The 15547-nt window shown below is 46.5% G+C and overlaps 1 protein-coding gene across 1 annotated transcript in view; it reads right to left on the bottom strand.

Moving 5' to 3' along the window:
- Positions 1-8443: 8443 nt before the first annotated feature.
- Bace2 (beta-secretase 2) overlaps positions 8444-15547 on the bottom strand; it is an 81586-nt gene continuing 74482 nt past the window's right edge. Inside the window, exon 9 of the mRNA XM_050162039.1 lies at positions 8444-8908. Within this exon, the coding sequence (XP_050017996.1) occupies positions 8655-8908 (254 nt within the window). The 3' untranslated portion in view covers positions 8444-8654. The remainder of the gene's footprint in view (positions 8909-15547) is intronic.

Raw genomic sequence — 15547 nt, 5'->3', positions numbered from 1 at the left:
GGACCACACCACTGAAAGTGAGAACCTAGAGACTTTAAGGCATCCTTCCGCGTCTCAATTTTCCTTCGAGCATGACAGCCAAGCACAAATGTGCATAGAGAATTTAAACATGAAACCTGATCTGGAAACCTATATCAGCCTTGGCAAGACCTGTGAGCAGAGTGGAAGGATGGGCATTTGATAAAGCTGCCAGAGAAAGCTACATAAATTTACAGATGACTAAGAACAGCTCTGTCCACAAAGCTTCTCAACACCTCCACCTAGTGACAAAAATGTGCATCACACCTGCAAACATACCCACAAATAGCGGTGACTTCCAAAACAAAATCAAAAGGCAAGTGTCTCCCTGGTTGTGATGTTAAGTTGGGAGCCTCACCCCAGTCCCTGGCATCCATTCCAGCTCCTCTCCCCCGGACTGGGAGTTGCATTGGTCTGGACTCCAAATCCCAGCATGCCAGGTTCTGATCCCTCCCCAGGGGAGGGTCAGTACCACTCCCACAAGGCATTTAAATGGGTGCCCAGAGGCGGAACACGTGGTCCCGGATTTTGCGTGTTCTCCCTGTTTTTCTGTCTCCCCGGCTGTGCTCTCGGCCATCCAAGAGTGCTGTGTTTATTAAAACATAGGCATTTTAATTTGGTTTGATTTGACCTGATTGGATTTCTTTGTGCCAGCAGAGCAGCTCCTCTTAGGATCTTTCCTAACACTGGTGATTAGAAAACAGCTTCCTGGGTGTTTCCAGGCTCGCTGCTGCCTCTCTTCCTAATGAAGGTTTTGCTTGTATTTTGAGACAGAGTCTCACAATGTAGCCTAGTGGGTCTTGAACTCACAATCCTCCTATCACACTCATTGCCCCTGCTCCCGTGAGTACTTAAGCATACTATGGTACTAGTTCAAATGGTGTTTGAATGCTTTGAAAAAATTTTCAATTCCTCCTCCTGTGGATACTAAGAGTACAGTCATGGAAGAGCCTGTATTGTGTGCCTCTCAAGTCACATATAGGGTGTGGGTGTGTGTGCCTGTGGCCAGGGTTCAACTTTGAGTATCTTTCTCTATTACTCCCCACCTTCCTTTTTGAGACAGCCTATTACCAAACTTGGCGTTTCCCTTCCAGTTAAACAGGCTGGCCAGCAAGCCCAGGGAATCCACTTGTCTCTGTGCCCACCTTCCCCCAGCCCTGGCGTTCGAGATGTTTGCATTTTCACACCTGGCTTTTTACCAGGGTGTTAGAGATTTAAACTCAGTCCTCCTGATTGCATAGCAAGTATTCCACCCACCGAACCATCTCTCTAGCCCCTAAAGAGTCTCTTTTAAAAAACTAAGACACGGTTCTCAGAGGCTGTTGTTTGGCTTGCTGAGTATTTCAGTCGTTTCCCAGAGGGGCCTCCTCAGGTTGAACCACTAAGCCAGATCTTTACCACACAGACATGTGCATGGGTGAGTGCTTCAGAGTGGACATACCAGGGCACTTACTGCGGCTCTGCATCCCTGAGCAGTGCCCTGTGGCTGGCTGTCAGGTTCTACGAGGCCATCCTCTCCTCCCATCCTGGCATGCTTTGCCTTTTCAACATTGATCCTGGGCCCTCCACACACACTTTATCTTTGTTACTTTCCCATATGGAAGGAGTAGAAATAACGGCTGTGACCTGCAGGAATTTCAGAGTTGAGACCCACGAGGCATAGCATGAGGCTGAAGAAACAGTTCTGAACCCAACAAGTAGAAAGTGTTATTTATTCAGACTGAGCCAGACGTCTCATTCCTTTTCAGTGGTGGACACCTTAGTGGGATGGACAAGTACAAAAATAAGATTATTTTAGAAAACTCCAGGTTTGGAGGGCCCAGCAGTCACGTGGGTGTTTGTCGGTAGCCAGGAAATCACTCAGTGGCACAAATGTCTCTCTGCTCCAGATATTATTCTAACCACAAGTTGATTTGTAATCAGTGCCCAGACTCAGAAAGACAAATGGAGAGTCACAAAGAAAACATCAGTCAATAAGAAACATCTTCAGAAATACAAGTTATTCCCTAGAACCGTGTATGGAAATGTGAAAATAATGAGGGCTACAATAAAATACACTTTGCAAAGCAACTACTTCCTGCCTTTTCTAGAATTCAGTAGAAAACTTGGATTATTTATTTGTTTGTTTATGTATAGACAAGGTCCTCACTATGTACACCAGGCTGGCATTGAACTCAGAGATCTACTTGCCTCTGTTTCCCAAGTGCTGGGATGAAAGTCATGGACCACCGTGCCTGGTGCACGACTTAGAGCTCTTGAACCAGAACCCAAACCTTGTATGCCAGGAACCAGGTGACACGAGTGGCTTTTTAAAAAATATTTTATTTATTTATTATGTATACAATATTCTGTCTGTGTGTCTACCTGCAGGCCAGAAGAGGGCACCAGATCGCATTTCAGATGGTTGTGAGCCACCATGTGGTTGCTGGGAATTGAACTCAGGACCTTTGGAAGAGCAGGCAATGCTCTTAACCACTGAGCCATCTCTCCTTTTCAGTGTATCTTAAACCTTAGACTACTCAACTGTGCAGATGAACTGAGTAGCAGGAAACAACCTTTTTTATCCTCCGAACTCCAGCTGTCATTAGCATATGAGAGCCTACTGTTGGGGACTGTTAAGTTAAGGTGCGTTACTTTTGTTTATGTTGCGTTTGTTTCACTCTGTGAAGCTGCGGTGCTTTGTTGGTCTAGAACACCCGATGGTCTAATAAAGATCTGAATGCCAATAGCGAGGCAGGAGACAGGATAGGTAGGGCTGGCAGGCAGAGACGACATATAGGAGAAATGTGGGAGGGAGAAGTAGCCAGAAGAGGAGGAGGAGGACGTCAGGGGTCAGTCATCCGGCTACACAGCAATCCTGAGAGTGAAGATAAGATTTACAAAAGTCAGAGAATGGGAAAAGCCCAGAGGCAAAAGGTAGGCAGGAGAATATAAGCTAAGAAAAGCTGACAAGAAACAAGCCAAGCTAAGGCCAGACCTTCATACCTAAGAATAAACCTCTCTGAGATTTCATTTGGGAGCTGGGTGGCGGGACCCCCAAAAAGGTAAGAAGAGTAAAAACCAGCATACCGCTACAACCTACTCTGTGTGTTTTTAACTGAGTCGTTGCTAGAGAGACCTTCAACCCTTGCTGGTAAGAATGTGCAGCACTATAGCCACCAAAGGAAAACGAGGGGGAAGCGGCCTGATTTTATATTCCTAGGGATATTTCATAAAACTATGAAGACATTTCTCCTCCTCCCTCCTTCCTTCTCAGTACCAGGGCTTGAACTTGGGGCTCTCTGGGTGCTAGGCAAGCACAATACTATTGAACTACACTCCCAACCCCAAGAAATTTTGTAACTTGTGATTTTTATTATTGAACAATAGAGCCTTAATTAGCGATGTCTTTTTTTTTTTAAATCTCAGAAGGGGGTCACTCAATGACCTCACAATGCAGTCTACACTCAGCAGAACCCACTCTGGCAATGTGGGGCCCCTGTGAGAGTTTTCTCGCCTAGGTAGGATGCCGCTGCATACTTATCTCAGAATCTAGCAATGTCCATAACAAACAATGAGCAGAAAACAGCAAGCCCAGGTGGCTCCTCTGATCTGGACACTTGTGAATACAAACGATCAAATTCCCACCCCACCAAAAAAGACCATGCAGAGAGACTCCAGTGTTGAAGCAGGTGGTCTTATACACCTTTTACAGACACCAATGTGACCACAACTGCTCAGCTAAAGTGAGGGCTGATCCTGCCTCTACTGGTTATAATTACGAAACCTATGGATGTGTGCTCTACTCTGATTGATGCGTGGGGACACACCATATGGTCCAGTTTAGACCAACCTCGGTTAATCTCACACAAATATCCATTTGTTTGTTGTTGTTTTTTTTTTATTTCAAGACAGGGTTTCTCTGTGGCTTTGGAGCCTGTCCTGGAACTAGCTCTGTAGACCAGGCTGGTCTCGAACTCACAGAGATCCGCCTGCCTCTGCCTCCGAGTGCTGGGATTAAAGGCGTGCGCCACCACCTGCCTGACCCTTCCATTCCTAAATGGATAACTTAGCATTCTCTTTCTGGCTGTCACTGGGATACAAATACAATTGAGGGCTTGATCAAGAAACACACAAGCCCTGACAGGGATTTGAACTTATGGTCTAGCCTTCACCTACCATCTTCTCTGTAAGAGTAACTATTGTGAAAAATTATAGGGCACAGCTAAATTTAGAAACAGAGAACATCTGGCTAAAACATCGGAAATAAAATCCAAAGGAAGCATGGGGGTTGTGAGGAAAAAATCCCTGCCCTTTGCCGTTGACATTGTGAGTGCTCACCCACCCCACCCCTCATCAACTCCTCACTCGTGAGCTTTGTAGATGCACAGGTGTCACGAGGACTATTAATTTGGTTTTCAAAATTTTTGGCAACATGGCTACTGCTTCAGTTCACTCTCTGACCCAACGTGCTTGATCAGACTATAATGCAGATGCCTGGGTTCTCCATGCTGACTCTGAATAAGACTGGTACTTCTGCACCCTGAGATCCATGAGACCAACTCTTGCAGAAAGACCAGGGACACTGTAGACAGGGCTCAGATACAAAGCTTACCGCAGCAGGGCTGGCTATCATGGGGCTATCCAGCTTCAATTGTCAGGAGCCCTTCCTGGGTTCACAGTCCCCCAAAGTAACTTGACCAAGTCGTGTAGCCTGAGTAACTTTCTCTTGCCCAGTGAATTCCCCAGCACATAGCCTTGAACCTGTAGCCTCAGGCTTGGGTCCCACTCCTGAACTCTGGCATTTCTGGTCTTTCTGGAAGAGACATCTAAGCAAATAAATTGCCCTTTGTTGAATGTCATTGGCTCAGAGTAAAATGGGTTGCCCACACTGTCTGCGGATATCCTGGCTCTCTAGATCACTGAGGAACTGCAGACTGAGGGGAGGCATGCCTCTTCATGACTCCTTCAGGCCTTGTCTCTGAAGAGTCTAGACTTTATCACCTCACAGGAATCCTTGACTCTTTGCTGATGGAATTGACCAATCTGTATTTGGTTCAGGCAACACGCAGGCTACCGGCCTCCCACGTACTTTCTTTGTCAAGGCTGACTTCAATGCCTCAATGTTCTTGAAATTGGGGATGGGGGTTGTAGTTCCATAAAGTGAGACAGCTCAGACCGAGTAGGATAATTTGAGGGTGAAAGAAAGCATTTAATGCCTAGGACTGAAGCACATTTCCCCAAAGCATTAACCCTGCTTATTCTGTGAGCTTATTTTAATCACATCATGACTCTCTTACAACCCCTTCTCTGAGAAACTGCTCCAAGTTCAGGTCTGTATTTCTTAAAACTTACTGGAGTTGTACATAATCATTTATGTGGACTTTTCCTGACAGTAAAAACTAGTTTTGTGGAGTTTGGTGTTCAGTTGTTTTTCTTGAGAAAATAGTGGAGATTTTCCCCCCAGTGGATTTGCCAATAATCAATTTTGGTAAGTTGATGCAAAAGAAAACACACTGGGATGCTGTCCAGCTATTTGGTTTCTACTAATAAAGATAAAATCTTTGAAATTCAATTATCCTTGGCTGTGGAACAGATTTCTGGGCAATGGTCTATTCCCAGGGAGGAAGTTGGAACTCAAAACCCAACCAGGCATAGCTATTTCACCAGGTAAGAAAGTGGTAAAATCAATTTAGCAAATCCCCGTTCTTAATTAGATCATTAAGTAGTCCCTCCCCTCCTCTAAAATGAGAGAATGGAACCTGCTTTAGAAAATAACTTCCTCACATCTCCGTGGGGTCCTCATTGCTGCTTTCTGGAAATTACTTGACTTCCATAATTTTCTGACCCAAGTGTATCTCCTACTCAAACCTCTGGGTTTCAGGACCAGTTGGATAAATTCTCTCCAGAATGCTCAAGTAGGATGTTCCTGGGAAGAACACAACCCATGGTTATGTGCAGCACACACATCTCTCTAAGTCCAGGCACTTCTTTCTGACTCAAAAAGACACAAGAAGATGCAATTCATACCAAGAGACTGGACACAGATTATAGATTCTTGCTTTGTCTTAAAAATAACTTCAGCTGCCTATGTAGATCAAGCTGGCCTTGAACTCACAGAGATTGGCAGGGACCAGACTTCATGAGTGCTAGGATCAAAGGGGTGCACCACCACCCTCCCCAGATAATTCCAGACTTCTAGATAATTTATCAGGAAGAAAGCATCAGCTTACTTAAGGTAATTGTTTTACATCAAAGCGAAGCCTGGTTTCTCATCAGAGCTGGCAGGTTTATGACAAACTGAAGCAAAGTTGCATCTTGCAGGTGGGAGGCATCCCCATCCACCAGTGTTTTCCTCATCCTATTCGAAATAAAACTGCGACCCTCAAAAGGGTGCTACTTCAATTTCTGTTCAAGGTAAACCTTCCTGAAAGTCTGTCAAGTGAAGTCAACAGTTTGCAGAACTTGAGATGGTGGGCGTCACCACAGTTTTGAATTCAAAAGCAGTACATGCCAGGAAAATGTCCCAAATTCAACTATCTATTTCATTCTGGTTGCTAAGTTATGCTTTTATAACTTAAGCATACCCAGCAAAATGTCACATCCAGTGGCATCTGAGATACAAAGGTAGACTCATCTGATACGAAATATAGAAAATGGTAGTACTCTCCTACCTGCCAGGACACCTGCTTGTCAGCATCCTGTACTGTGATGTGGGTACCCACTAACCTGGTGTGGTAGAAACTTTCACACTTCAATATCCTGACCTGTTACAAAGAACCAGGCATCCTGAGTGTAAAAAACTGTTTTAGGGACTGAGAGTCCTCACAGCACAGGGAAGCTGGGCAGAGTCAGTGAGAACCTGGTTCATTTCCACGCAGACCTGCCCAGCAGACAGGAACCAATGGAAAAATCAACATGAAAGCAGAATCCCACTTCTAGAGATTTCTAACCCCGTAGTGCATTTTGGAATTACTCATCCTCAGCCAGGGCATGCCCGATACATCTGTGAGCATGTGAGAACACGGTGCTGTCCCTGCCTCTGCTTGATCTCCTTCAGCCACGGCTCAATTCCTCTCCCGCAGGAGTCTCACAGAAGGTTCCTCTGGCTACCGGGGAGTCTTCCAGTTCACTGCAACATGCTGGATGGCTCCTGCATATCCTTGGCATAGCCATGTGTTTCTCAATATGGAGGTGACCGGGTGAGCAGCACAGATGGCTGAGATGTCCATACAAGGTCTGTTGTCAACACCAAAGACACTCCTGCCGAAGGGGACGCCTAGTACTCTGGGAGGAATGTCTTCTATCCAACCTGTCCCAGAGGCAGCACCACGAGACACCGAACTTGGCACAGTAACGTGACTGGAAGCAAGATTCGCTCTGCATGCCAGCTATGTCCCACCATAAACAAGTGGCTGCATGGAGTTAGAGGTCTCACTTCTCTTTGACAAAGGCCTCAAACGGCAGTAAATACAGACACTGCTGATTCCCCCCCCCCCCTACTGCTAAGGCTTTAACTCCCCCAGAGGGAAGGACCACACCATGCAGGTCATCAGCCAGTCAGGTGCCTTCAAGCTGCTTTGGATGGCACACTAGGGCCCCAGGCGTTTTACGAAGGGAAGCGCATGGCTTCAAAGGACTCAGAACAGTGGAAAGGCTCCAAGTCACGAGTCTTCCTTCCCCGACAGCTGGTCAGAAGCACGGGCATCTGGCCATGTCTCCATTTCCCAGATCAGTAATTACCAACTTAGTTCCAGAGAAGATTTGGAGAAAAGAAACAATTACGATGGCAGAGAGAAAAGGGGGGGGGGAGTTTGTTTTCCTCATTAAAACATGATTAATTAACTTTAAATCTGAGTTAGCGTATGTGACTGTGATCAGCTTGGAGACAGAGTGTCAAGAGTGGCATGCAACCCAGCACCTGCTCTGCCTCACCGTATGGGCCAGGGCAATGATGGGAATGAGGTTGCCTGTATCCCACCCAAGCCACACAAGAGACATCTTTACCTTCACATGAAAGATACCACAGGCATTTCATTAGAACTCCATCTTACTCTAGACGGTCAGAAGACCTTCCCTTGGCAAGGACTTGTGTGGGGTGTGAGCTGTGTGTCAATTCTCATTCTGCGTGGAGCCCAAGACCCACCCAAGGGCCTGTTAGGCAGTCAGGCTCGGAAGAAGGCTGAGTGATTTTTCAGGCACAGGGCTAGAATATTGAAAGCCTTTTCATTTGTTCTAGACCAGGCAGTAGTCTGACAAATGCCTTCTAACATGGTCAAAACCAAAACTAGCAACTAAATGTACTCATTTTTCCTGAGGTTGAAGAAGGGATGATGACTAACCATGGTCTATTTCAACTTGTTTGGGTTGTTTTTTTTTTTTTTTTTGAGGTACACTGGGCAGTTTGGCATAACCAGTCCCATAAAGCCAGAAGCCCAATGCACCGTTTTGGTTCACAATGAACTGTTTTTATTATCATTCCCCTCCGAAGTAGAAAAGATTTGGAAGCTTGGAAATCAAGAGTAATCAAGATACAGTGAGTCTGGAAGGCATTGAGATGCACAGTCGAGATTCCAGACAAACAGACAGAAAAGTCGACCGGAGACATCCCTCTTGGAAGAGTGAGTTCAAGGCTGCTGGAGTTCAGACGGGGTTCTTCATTTCCAGCGATGTCTGACCAGTGAGGACTCATCATTTACGACCTCGGGGTCACGGGGAGCATGTCGGCATCGCACCGGGAGCAGCAGGAGGAGAATCAGAACCAGGAGGATGGCTCCGCAAACACTCATCAGGGCGTAGGACACAATCCACAAGATGGGCTCATTCAGAGCCTGTGCTGGGACACAGTTGCTGGCGATGTCTTCCGTGGAAAAGGGCCCGGAAATTTCAGACACTGTGGTCCCTGCGATCTCTGAGGAGACAGAAGAGGAAAGGTCACAGCTGTGAGTCAAGAAGCCCCCACTGGCAGTGGGCACTGAGTTCATGGCTGGTCACACTCAGGTCCCAGTGGCTTGGATATTGAGTATGCACTTCGGGACGTCTCAGAGGCAATGTGCCCTCTGGGGTTCAGGTTCCTCAGTAAGATGGAGAATTGTGCAGAAGTAAGCACAGCTGGGGCTCCCTAGGAACACTAACACTCTGTGGGTGACAGCACATTGGCCAGCGCCTTGAGGTACCACCGGGGCTGTGGTGTTTGTCAGGAGTGAAGACGAAGGAGGAGTGGAAAGAGCCAAGTGGGATGGTTGGGGGAGGGGTCTCTTGGCAACGATAATTTGACCCCATGTAACACTTAGTTAGACCATCCTAGTCTTTTTGATATTTTGTTTATTTGGTTTTCTTCCAACAAGGGTGCCACTCCATAGCCCAGGCTGGGCTGCAACTTGTTATGCGGTTCAGGCTACCCTTGAACTTACGGTAGTTCTTCTACGCCAGCTTCCAGAGTGCTGGTGTTACTGGTGAATTACCACACCCAGCCCAACTCATTCTTAGTGGCTCCAAGACTTTCCTAGTCACACTGGCTTAGGAGGGTCCACTTCCTCCTTCCTATATCAGATCTGAAGGACCATGACCTTAGTGGCCAACTAACAAACATGTGACTTGTGGTATAAATGGTGACATAGAGGTATAGAACATCATGATGTCTTCTGCTCAAGACCTCAGTGTCAGAACAGCACCTGCCCTTGTGTGTTGTGGGGATAATGCTCTTGTACCCTGTAAAGATTTATCACTCATATTGGTTTAATAAAATGCTGATTGGCCAGTAGCCAGGCAGGAAGTAGAGGCAGGGTGACCAGACTAGGAAAATTCTGGGTAGAGGAAAGGCTCAGTCTGTAGTTGCCACCCAGATGCAGGGGAAGTAAGATGAAAACCCTGCACTGATAAAAGGTACCAAGGCAAGTGGCTAAACACAGATAAGGATTACAGACTAATTTAAGTTGTAAGAGCTAGTTAATAATAAGCCCAAGCTAGCAGGCCAAACAGTTTATAATTAATATAAGCCTCTGTGTATTTCTTTAGGACTGAACGGCTGTGGAACCAGGCAGGACAGAAACTTCCATCTACACTTGTGACTACACAATTTGAACTCAAGTGAACTCTGCTCATGTGACCTTGCTCAATCCTCAGAATACCCTCAGCATATAAATTGATGCCCTGAATAAAGTTAGTTATTGCATGAGACTTTAGTCTTTTTCATTTTTAGGCTCCACTCTCCCAGGTTCACTCTGCCAAATAGAGCAACAACACCCTGGGAGAAGCTGGAAGGAATTCTGGAAGCAGGCGTAAAGGTGAGGCAAGGTAACTGGGCTTGCCTCTCCTTCTGGGACTATAGCATCCTAAGATTTTACTTGGGGCCGAGGAAAGTGGGCTAGAAAATCCTCCTGACCACTCTCTCAGTTTTTGAACCAAGGACCAAGACTTTCAGTTTTGCCAAATATGAACTTTTTCACTTGAGGAAGAGAAGAGTCAAAATGACACTAAGATAATGGTCTTTAAAAGAACACCTTTTAAGGAGGAAGAAGTGACTTGGCTCCTTTGCAAAGGCCACACCCTTTCTGGCCTGTGCAGTCTACATGATAACAGCTTTTTATTAAGCACCTTAGAAGAAGAAAAGTCAGTGAACATAGCTCCCTGACAACACCCAAGCATGGTGGGATGGAGGCTCAGTTGACCCACACCCTCAGAAGCCCACAGGGGGAGGGATAGAAGGGAGTGTCAGCACACAATACCCAGAAGCAAAGTCAACCCGCCACTTCCTTGTGAAAGTATCTCCTGGCACCCAGCCACACCACTGTCCTGGGTCACTCTTGGTTGGCCTACAGTGCTGGACTGGTGACTCAGCCCCTGATCTGGTATGCAAAAGATGAAGCATTTCCTGTCCAGTCCTTTATGGAGGAGCGCCAAGCTCTGCCCTATAGTGTCCAAAGGCAAATAAATGGCCCCACTCCATAGCAGGAAAGTCATGCATTTTACAATAGAAATCTTGCAAACAGGGGGAAGTTAAGACAGTAGTAGATTCACCAGTCAGAACAATCAATACTATTATTGTTGAGTGTAAACTTTTTCTATTATAAAAAGCATTATCACTAAAACTCAAGTCCAGCTATTTTGATGACTACACAAGAAGCTGTATTACAGACATGTCAACTGATGTTTAATTTTGATTTTCAACTATACTACTTCTGAGAGGGATAACTATTAGGGACTGGAGACAGTCAGTCAGTGGTAGTATGCTTGCTGAGCCTGCAGGAAGCCCTGGGTTCAATCCTCAGGATTGGGGAAGGGAAAGGGAAGGGAAAAGAAAGAAAAGAAAAAAACTTTACTGGCCATTTTTATTTTCACTCCTCTGTTTCACAGATTTATACAAATCTTTCAGAGAGTAAAACCTTTCTGATAGTAAAATCTTTCTTAGGTTGTGAATGCCTTTGCAAAGCAGGTCATTTGTCTTTCTTCAAATTTACTTTGTAAATGAGATGTGTCAGCTAGTACACAGAAGAAAGGGAACCCGCTCAGTGCACAGATGGCTATGCAGCAAGACAGGAAGCAATCCAAAACCCCTTGAAACCACTTTGGCTTCCAGCCAAGATGGGGTCACAGGGACTAGCTTGACCTCCCACTTGAAACAAATGCAACACTGGATGAAAGGTTATGGGTGAGAAAAGATGAAAGACAAAGGAAGATTGCCCCAGAGCACCGCTTCCATCAGAAGCAGTAGGCAGAAGTCCAGGGAACAATGGCTGTAGGGTCTGCATGCAGGGTCATGATGAGGAGACAGCCTCACCCAGAGACCGAGTGCCTCTAGAGGGCTAAGGCCTCCTGGAGACTTCAGCAGGGAGTTCATTCAGCTCTTCATACCCAGGGGCCTTGCATCCATATTCAACCAACCACAGACCGTTTCAGAAGAAGAATGGCATACAGACTAAAAACGTGCAGACTTTTTCTCTTGTCATTACTTCGTGACCAACAGTGTTCAGGAATACCTGATACTGTTCGGTGTGACATCATCTACAGATGAGATGTGAGAGTCCCCTCTGTATGCTGTGAATACCACTGCCTTGGCCTGTTGATAGGGCAGAACTTAGCTAGGTGGGAAAACTGTATTGAATGCTGGGAGAAAGGAAGCAGAGTCAGGGAGAAGCCATGGAGCCGCCAGACACAGACAAGCCGAAACTTTGCTGGTAAGCCACTGCCACATGGTGATACACAGATTAATTGAGATGGGTTAAACTAATATGTAAGAGTTAGCCAATAAGAAGCTAGAGCGAATAGGCCAAGCAGTGATTTAGTTAATAGTTTCTGTGTGGTTATTTTGGGAGTCTGGGCAGCCAGGAAATGAACAAGTGGCCTCCTACAGAAGAGATGATACAGGCACTGGACAGTGCTTGGAGTCTGTGGAGACAGCGGGTTAGCTTACAGAAGGGACTTGAGCATCCTTGGATCCTGGGCACTGCCTGCGCTGGTACAGTTGTACATATCAGCACCTCCGGCATTAGCGGAAGGACGTTGTAGGTCATCCTAGGCCGTATAGGGAGGTTGGAGTTAGCCTTCTCAAAAATAATAAAAAAAGCTATTTTCTGAACGTTATTTTTTAGAACGGCCCTTCACTAGGTGTTTGTGCCTTTATTAGATACACTAATGGTGCTGCGAAACTGACTTGACTTGGTTATTTAGGACTTATATTTGAGAGGACACTGTCCACTGGGGGAAAGGAAAGGACATGGGACCTGGGAGTGGACTCTGACTTCAGATCCCTGCTCCTTGTTGGGAACTGTGCCATTTGGCTTAACAGCCCTGTCTCTCTATGTTCTCAGTTAATTGCTTTGACTCTCACTTTTCTCACCTGTAAAATGGGGGCCTAACTACCCCTGAAAGTGGCTCTGTTGGAAGAATAGGTACGTCAGTAGGTGTTGAATGTATACACGGTACCTGGGGTACATGTCCGTTCTAGCTTTACTAATTGTTTTTACGAATGTCTTGGGTTAAATTGTTAGTTGTGTAATTTCTCTCTTGTTCTCAGAAGGTCACGACCTAGTGGATAATGAAAGCCTGAGAAGACATATCATTTTAATTTTACTAAGGATAATGATTTATGTTATTCAGATCCCCTCCCCCGCAGCACGAGACACGGAATGAAACTAAGCGCCCTACCAAATGGAAGTTCTATGACCAAGACATTCTGTGCAAATGCCTGCTTCACTTGGAAGAATACTCTGCAGTTAGAAGGCTCTGGATCCAAGGCCAGTTTCTCTGTTTCTCTCTTGCTTCCTCCCTTCCTTCTCTCTCTCTTCTTCCCTGCCCTTCCATTCAGTGTGTGTGTGCGTGTGTGTGGTGTGAAGGTCAGAAGTCAATTTCAAGTGTCACTCATTCCTCAAGACCTTTCATTCCGTGTGTGTGTGTGTGTGTGTGTGTGTGTGTGTGTGTGTGGTGTGAGACTCAGAAAGTCAATCTCAAGTGTCACTCACTCCTCAAGAACCCTCCACACCTTGTCTCTCACTGGGGTCTTTGGCTCTCCAGTGTCACTGGGCTGACTGGACACTACACCTCAGGAATTCTTCTGTCCTTCCCCCACTCTCCAGAGCTGGGATTATGGTGCACACCACCACCATTATCTACTTTTTACGTAGGTGCTGAGGATTGAACTCGCGTCCTCGTCCTTGTGTGGGAAGCACTTCCCTGGATGAGCCGTCCCCTGAGCCCCAGGGCCAAGACTCTGTAGTAGGAGTGAAACGCACAGACTCTCCACAGGGCTCAGGGCTCTCATCCGCACAATGTGGAGCCGAGGAGCCTGGGCTTCATGGTTCTCAGCTTTGGTGTCTTTGACAGTATTCTAACTAGATAAGCACAGGCACGTCTCTGCGGCTCCTCTTCACACTACTCTCCCTATTTTTAAACATAAGCTGTACCAGATGATCCACTTTCAACCTGCAGCAAGAAAAATTTCATGGAATTACTGCCACAATCCACGATGTGTTTCAAGTTGTATGAGTTGCAATCTATATAGCTCTTGGGTGCTAAATGTCTCAGTCTATAAAAAGGGATGGATGGTATTTCAGAAGCCCCGGAGGCATTAAGACACCAGAGCCGTCAATTTAACCCCTATCATTATTATCTGCTTAGCTGGCGATGTCTGGACAAGGCAACATGGAGGTAGCGGAAGGGGCCCCCGTACCCAGAGTATCTGTCCAGGGACATGGCAAAGACTTGGGAGGGTGAGTTCCACATTGCCTCACAGACTCTGTGTAATTTGCAAGGCTCTGCTTGAGATCCATACTGGGGTTCCCAGCAGGATGGGGGTGGAATTGGCACAGACAGCAGAAGAAAGCTGTCTGGGGAAAGGCTCAGATGGCGAAGTGTTGGCTGAGCAAGCATAAGAACCCGAATTTGATTCCTAGAACCAAAGAAACAAAAAGGCCTGTGTGGCGGCCGCCTGCCGTTGGAATCGCAGTGCTGGGGAGACAGAGATGAGTGGATCCCTGGGGCTTGCTGCCAGTCCAGCCTACTTGGGGAGTTCCAGACCAGTGAAAGACCCTGTGTCAAAGAACAAGACGGAGAAGCTGACCTCTGGCGTCCACGCGCGCGCATGAACCCATGTGTACACACACACACACACACAGTACACACACACACGTACATGAACCCATGTGTACACACACACACACACACACACACACACACACACACACACACACAACCTCCAGGCTACACGCATACAAACAGGAGACTGTCTGGACACATTCCTCTAAATCACCTGCATCATGGCCACACTGATGGACTCCAGGTAAACAAGCCAGGAAGTTAACAGAGTCAGGCTTGGAAGAGTTCTTGGAGCCCCAGGGATTCTAGAAAAGGGCTTCTGCTCACTGCTCCCCTGCTGCAACCCTCAGTGAACCCTATAAACTAAGAGCTGCCCGAAATTATAAAGCCAAATAAAGGTACTGGGAAATAGCAGAAGAGTCTATACATTTTTTTTTTTCCACTGATACCAAAGCCCCTCTTTAATAGCACCATGTAGGCTTAAATATGCTGCAGTCAGTGGCCAACAGGTGAAAATCCCATCCTCTGATCCTCTAAGCTAGGCACAGCTTCTAGTAACTTTAATTAGAAGGTTCTAGGAGGGAAGGGCAGCTGAAGGCCAGGACTCAATTAGTCCCAACAGTTGGGTGTCTGTCTTCATTGTTGTCTATCCTATGTGCGTCTATACGTTTTAATGTCACCAATTTGGTTGGTTCTGTGGGGGAACTTACTCCTGTTCTGACAGACAAGAGGCTAAGCTGCAGCTCCCACTAAGTATTCATCTAGATAGTTCCTGAGGGTTGGACACTGGGCCTCGGGTTTGCTAAGCATGTGCTCTACCCCTGAGCTAAATTGTCAGTGTTGGTGTTTTGAAGAGGCAGTCTTACAATGTTAAGGAGGCTAGCTTCAAACTCCTGGTTTGAGGGATGCCCCTGCCTCAGTTTTTCAAATGTCAGAGTCTATGGTTGCGGACCACTGTGCTCAGATCACCCCCCAGATTTTAAACACTCAGTAGCGTGTAGAAGAGCCATTCCCTGAC

This window comes from Alexandromys fortis, unplaced genomic scaffold (assembly GCF_014885135.2).
Source record: "Alexandromys fortis isolate MF-2015 unplaced genomic scaffold, M_Fortis_MF-2015_v1.1 scaffold_128, whole genome shotgun sequence".
In the NCBI taxonomy this organism is placed as follows: domain Eukaryota; kingdom Metazoa; phylum Chordata; class Mammalia; order Rodentia; family Cricetidae; genus Alexandromys; species Alexandromys fortis.
Note: the sequence above shows the minus strand (reverse complement) of the source record. Positions and strands in the feature narration are given on the sequence as shown.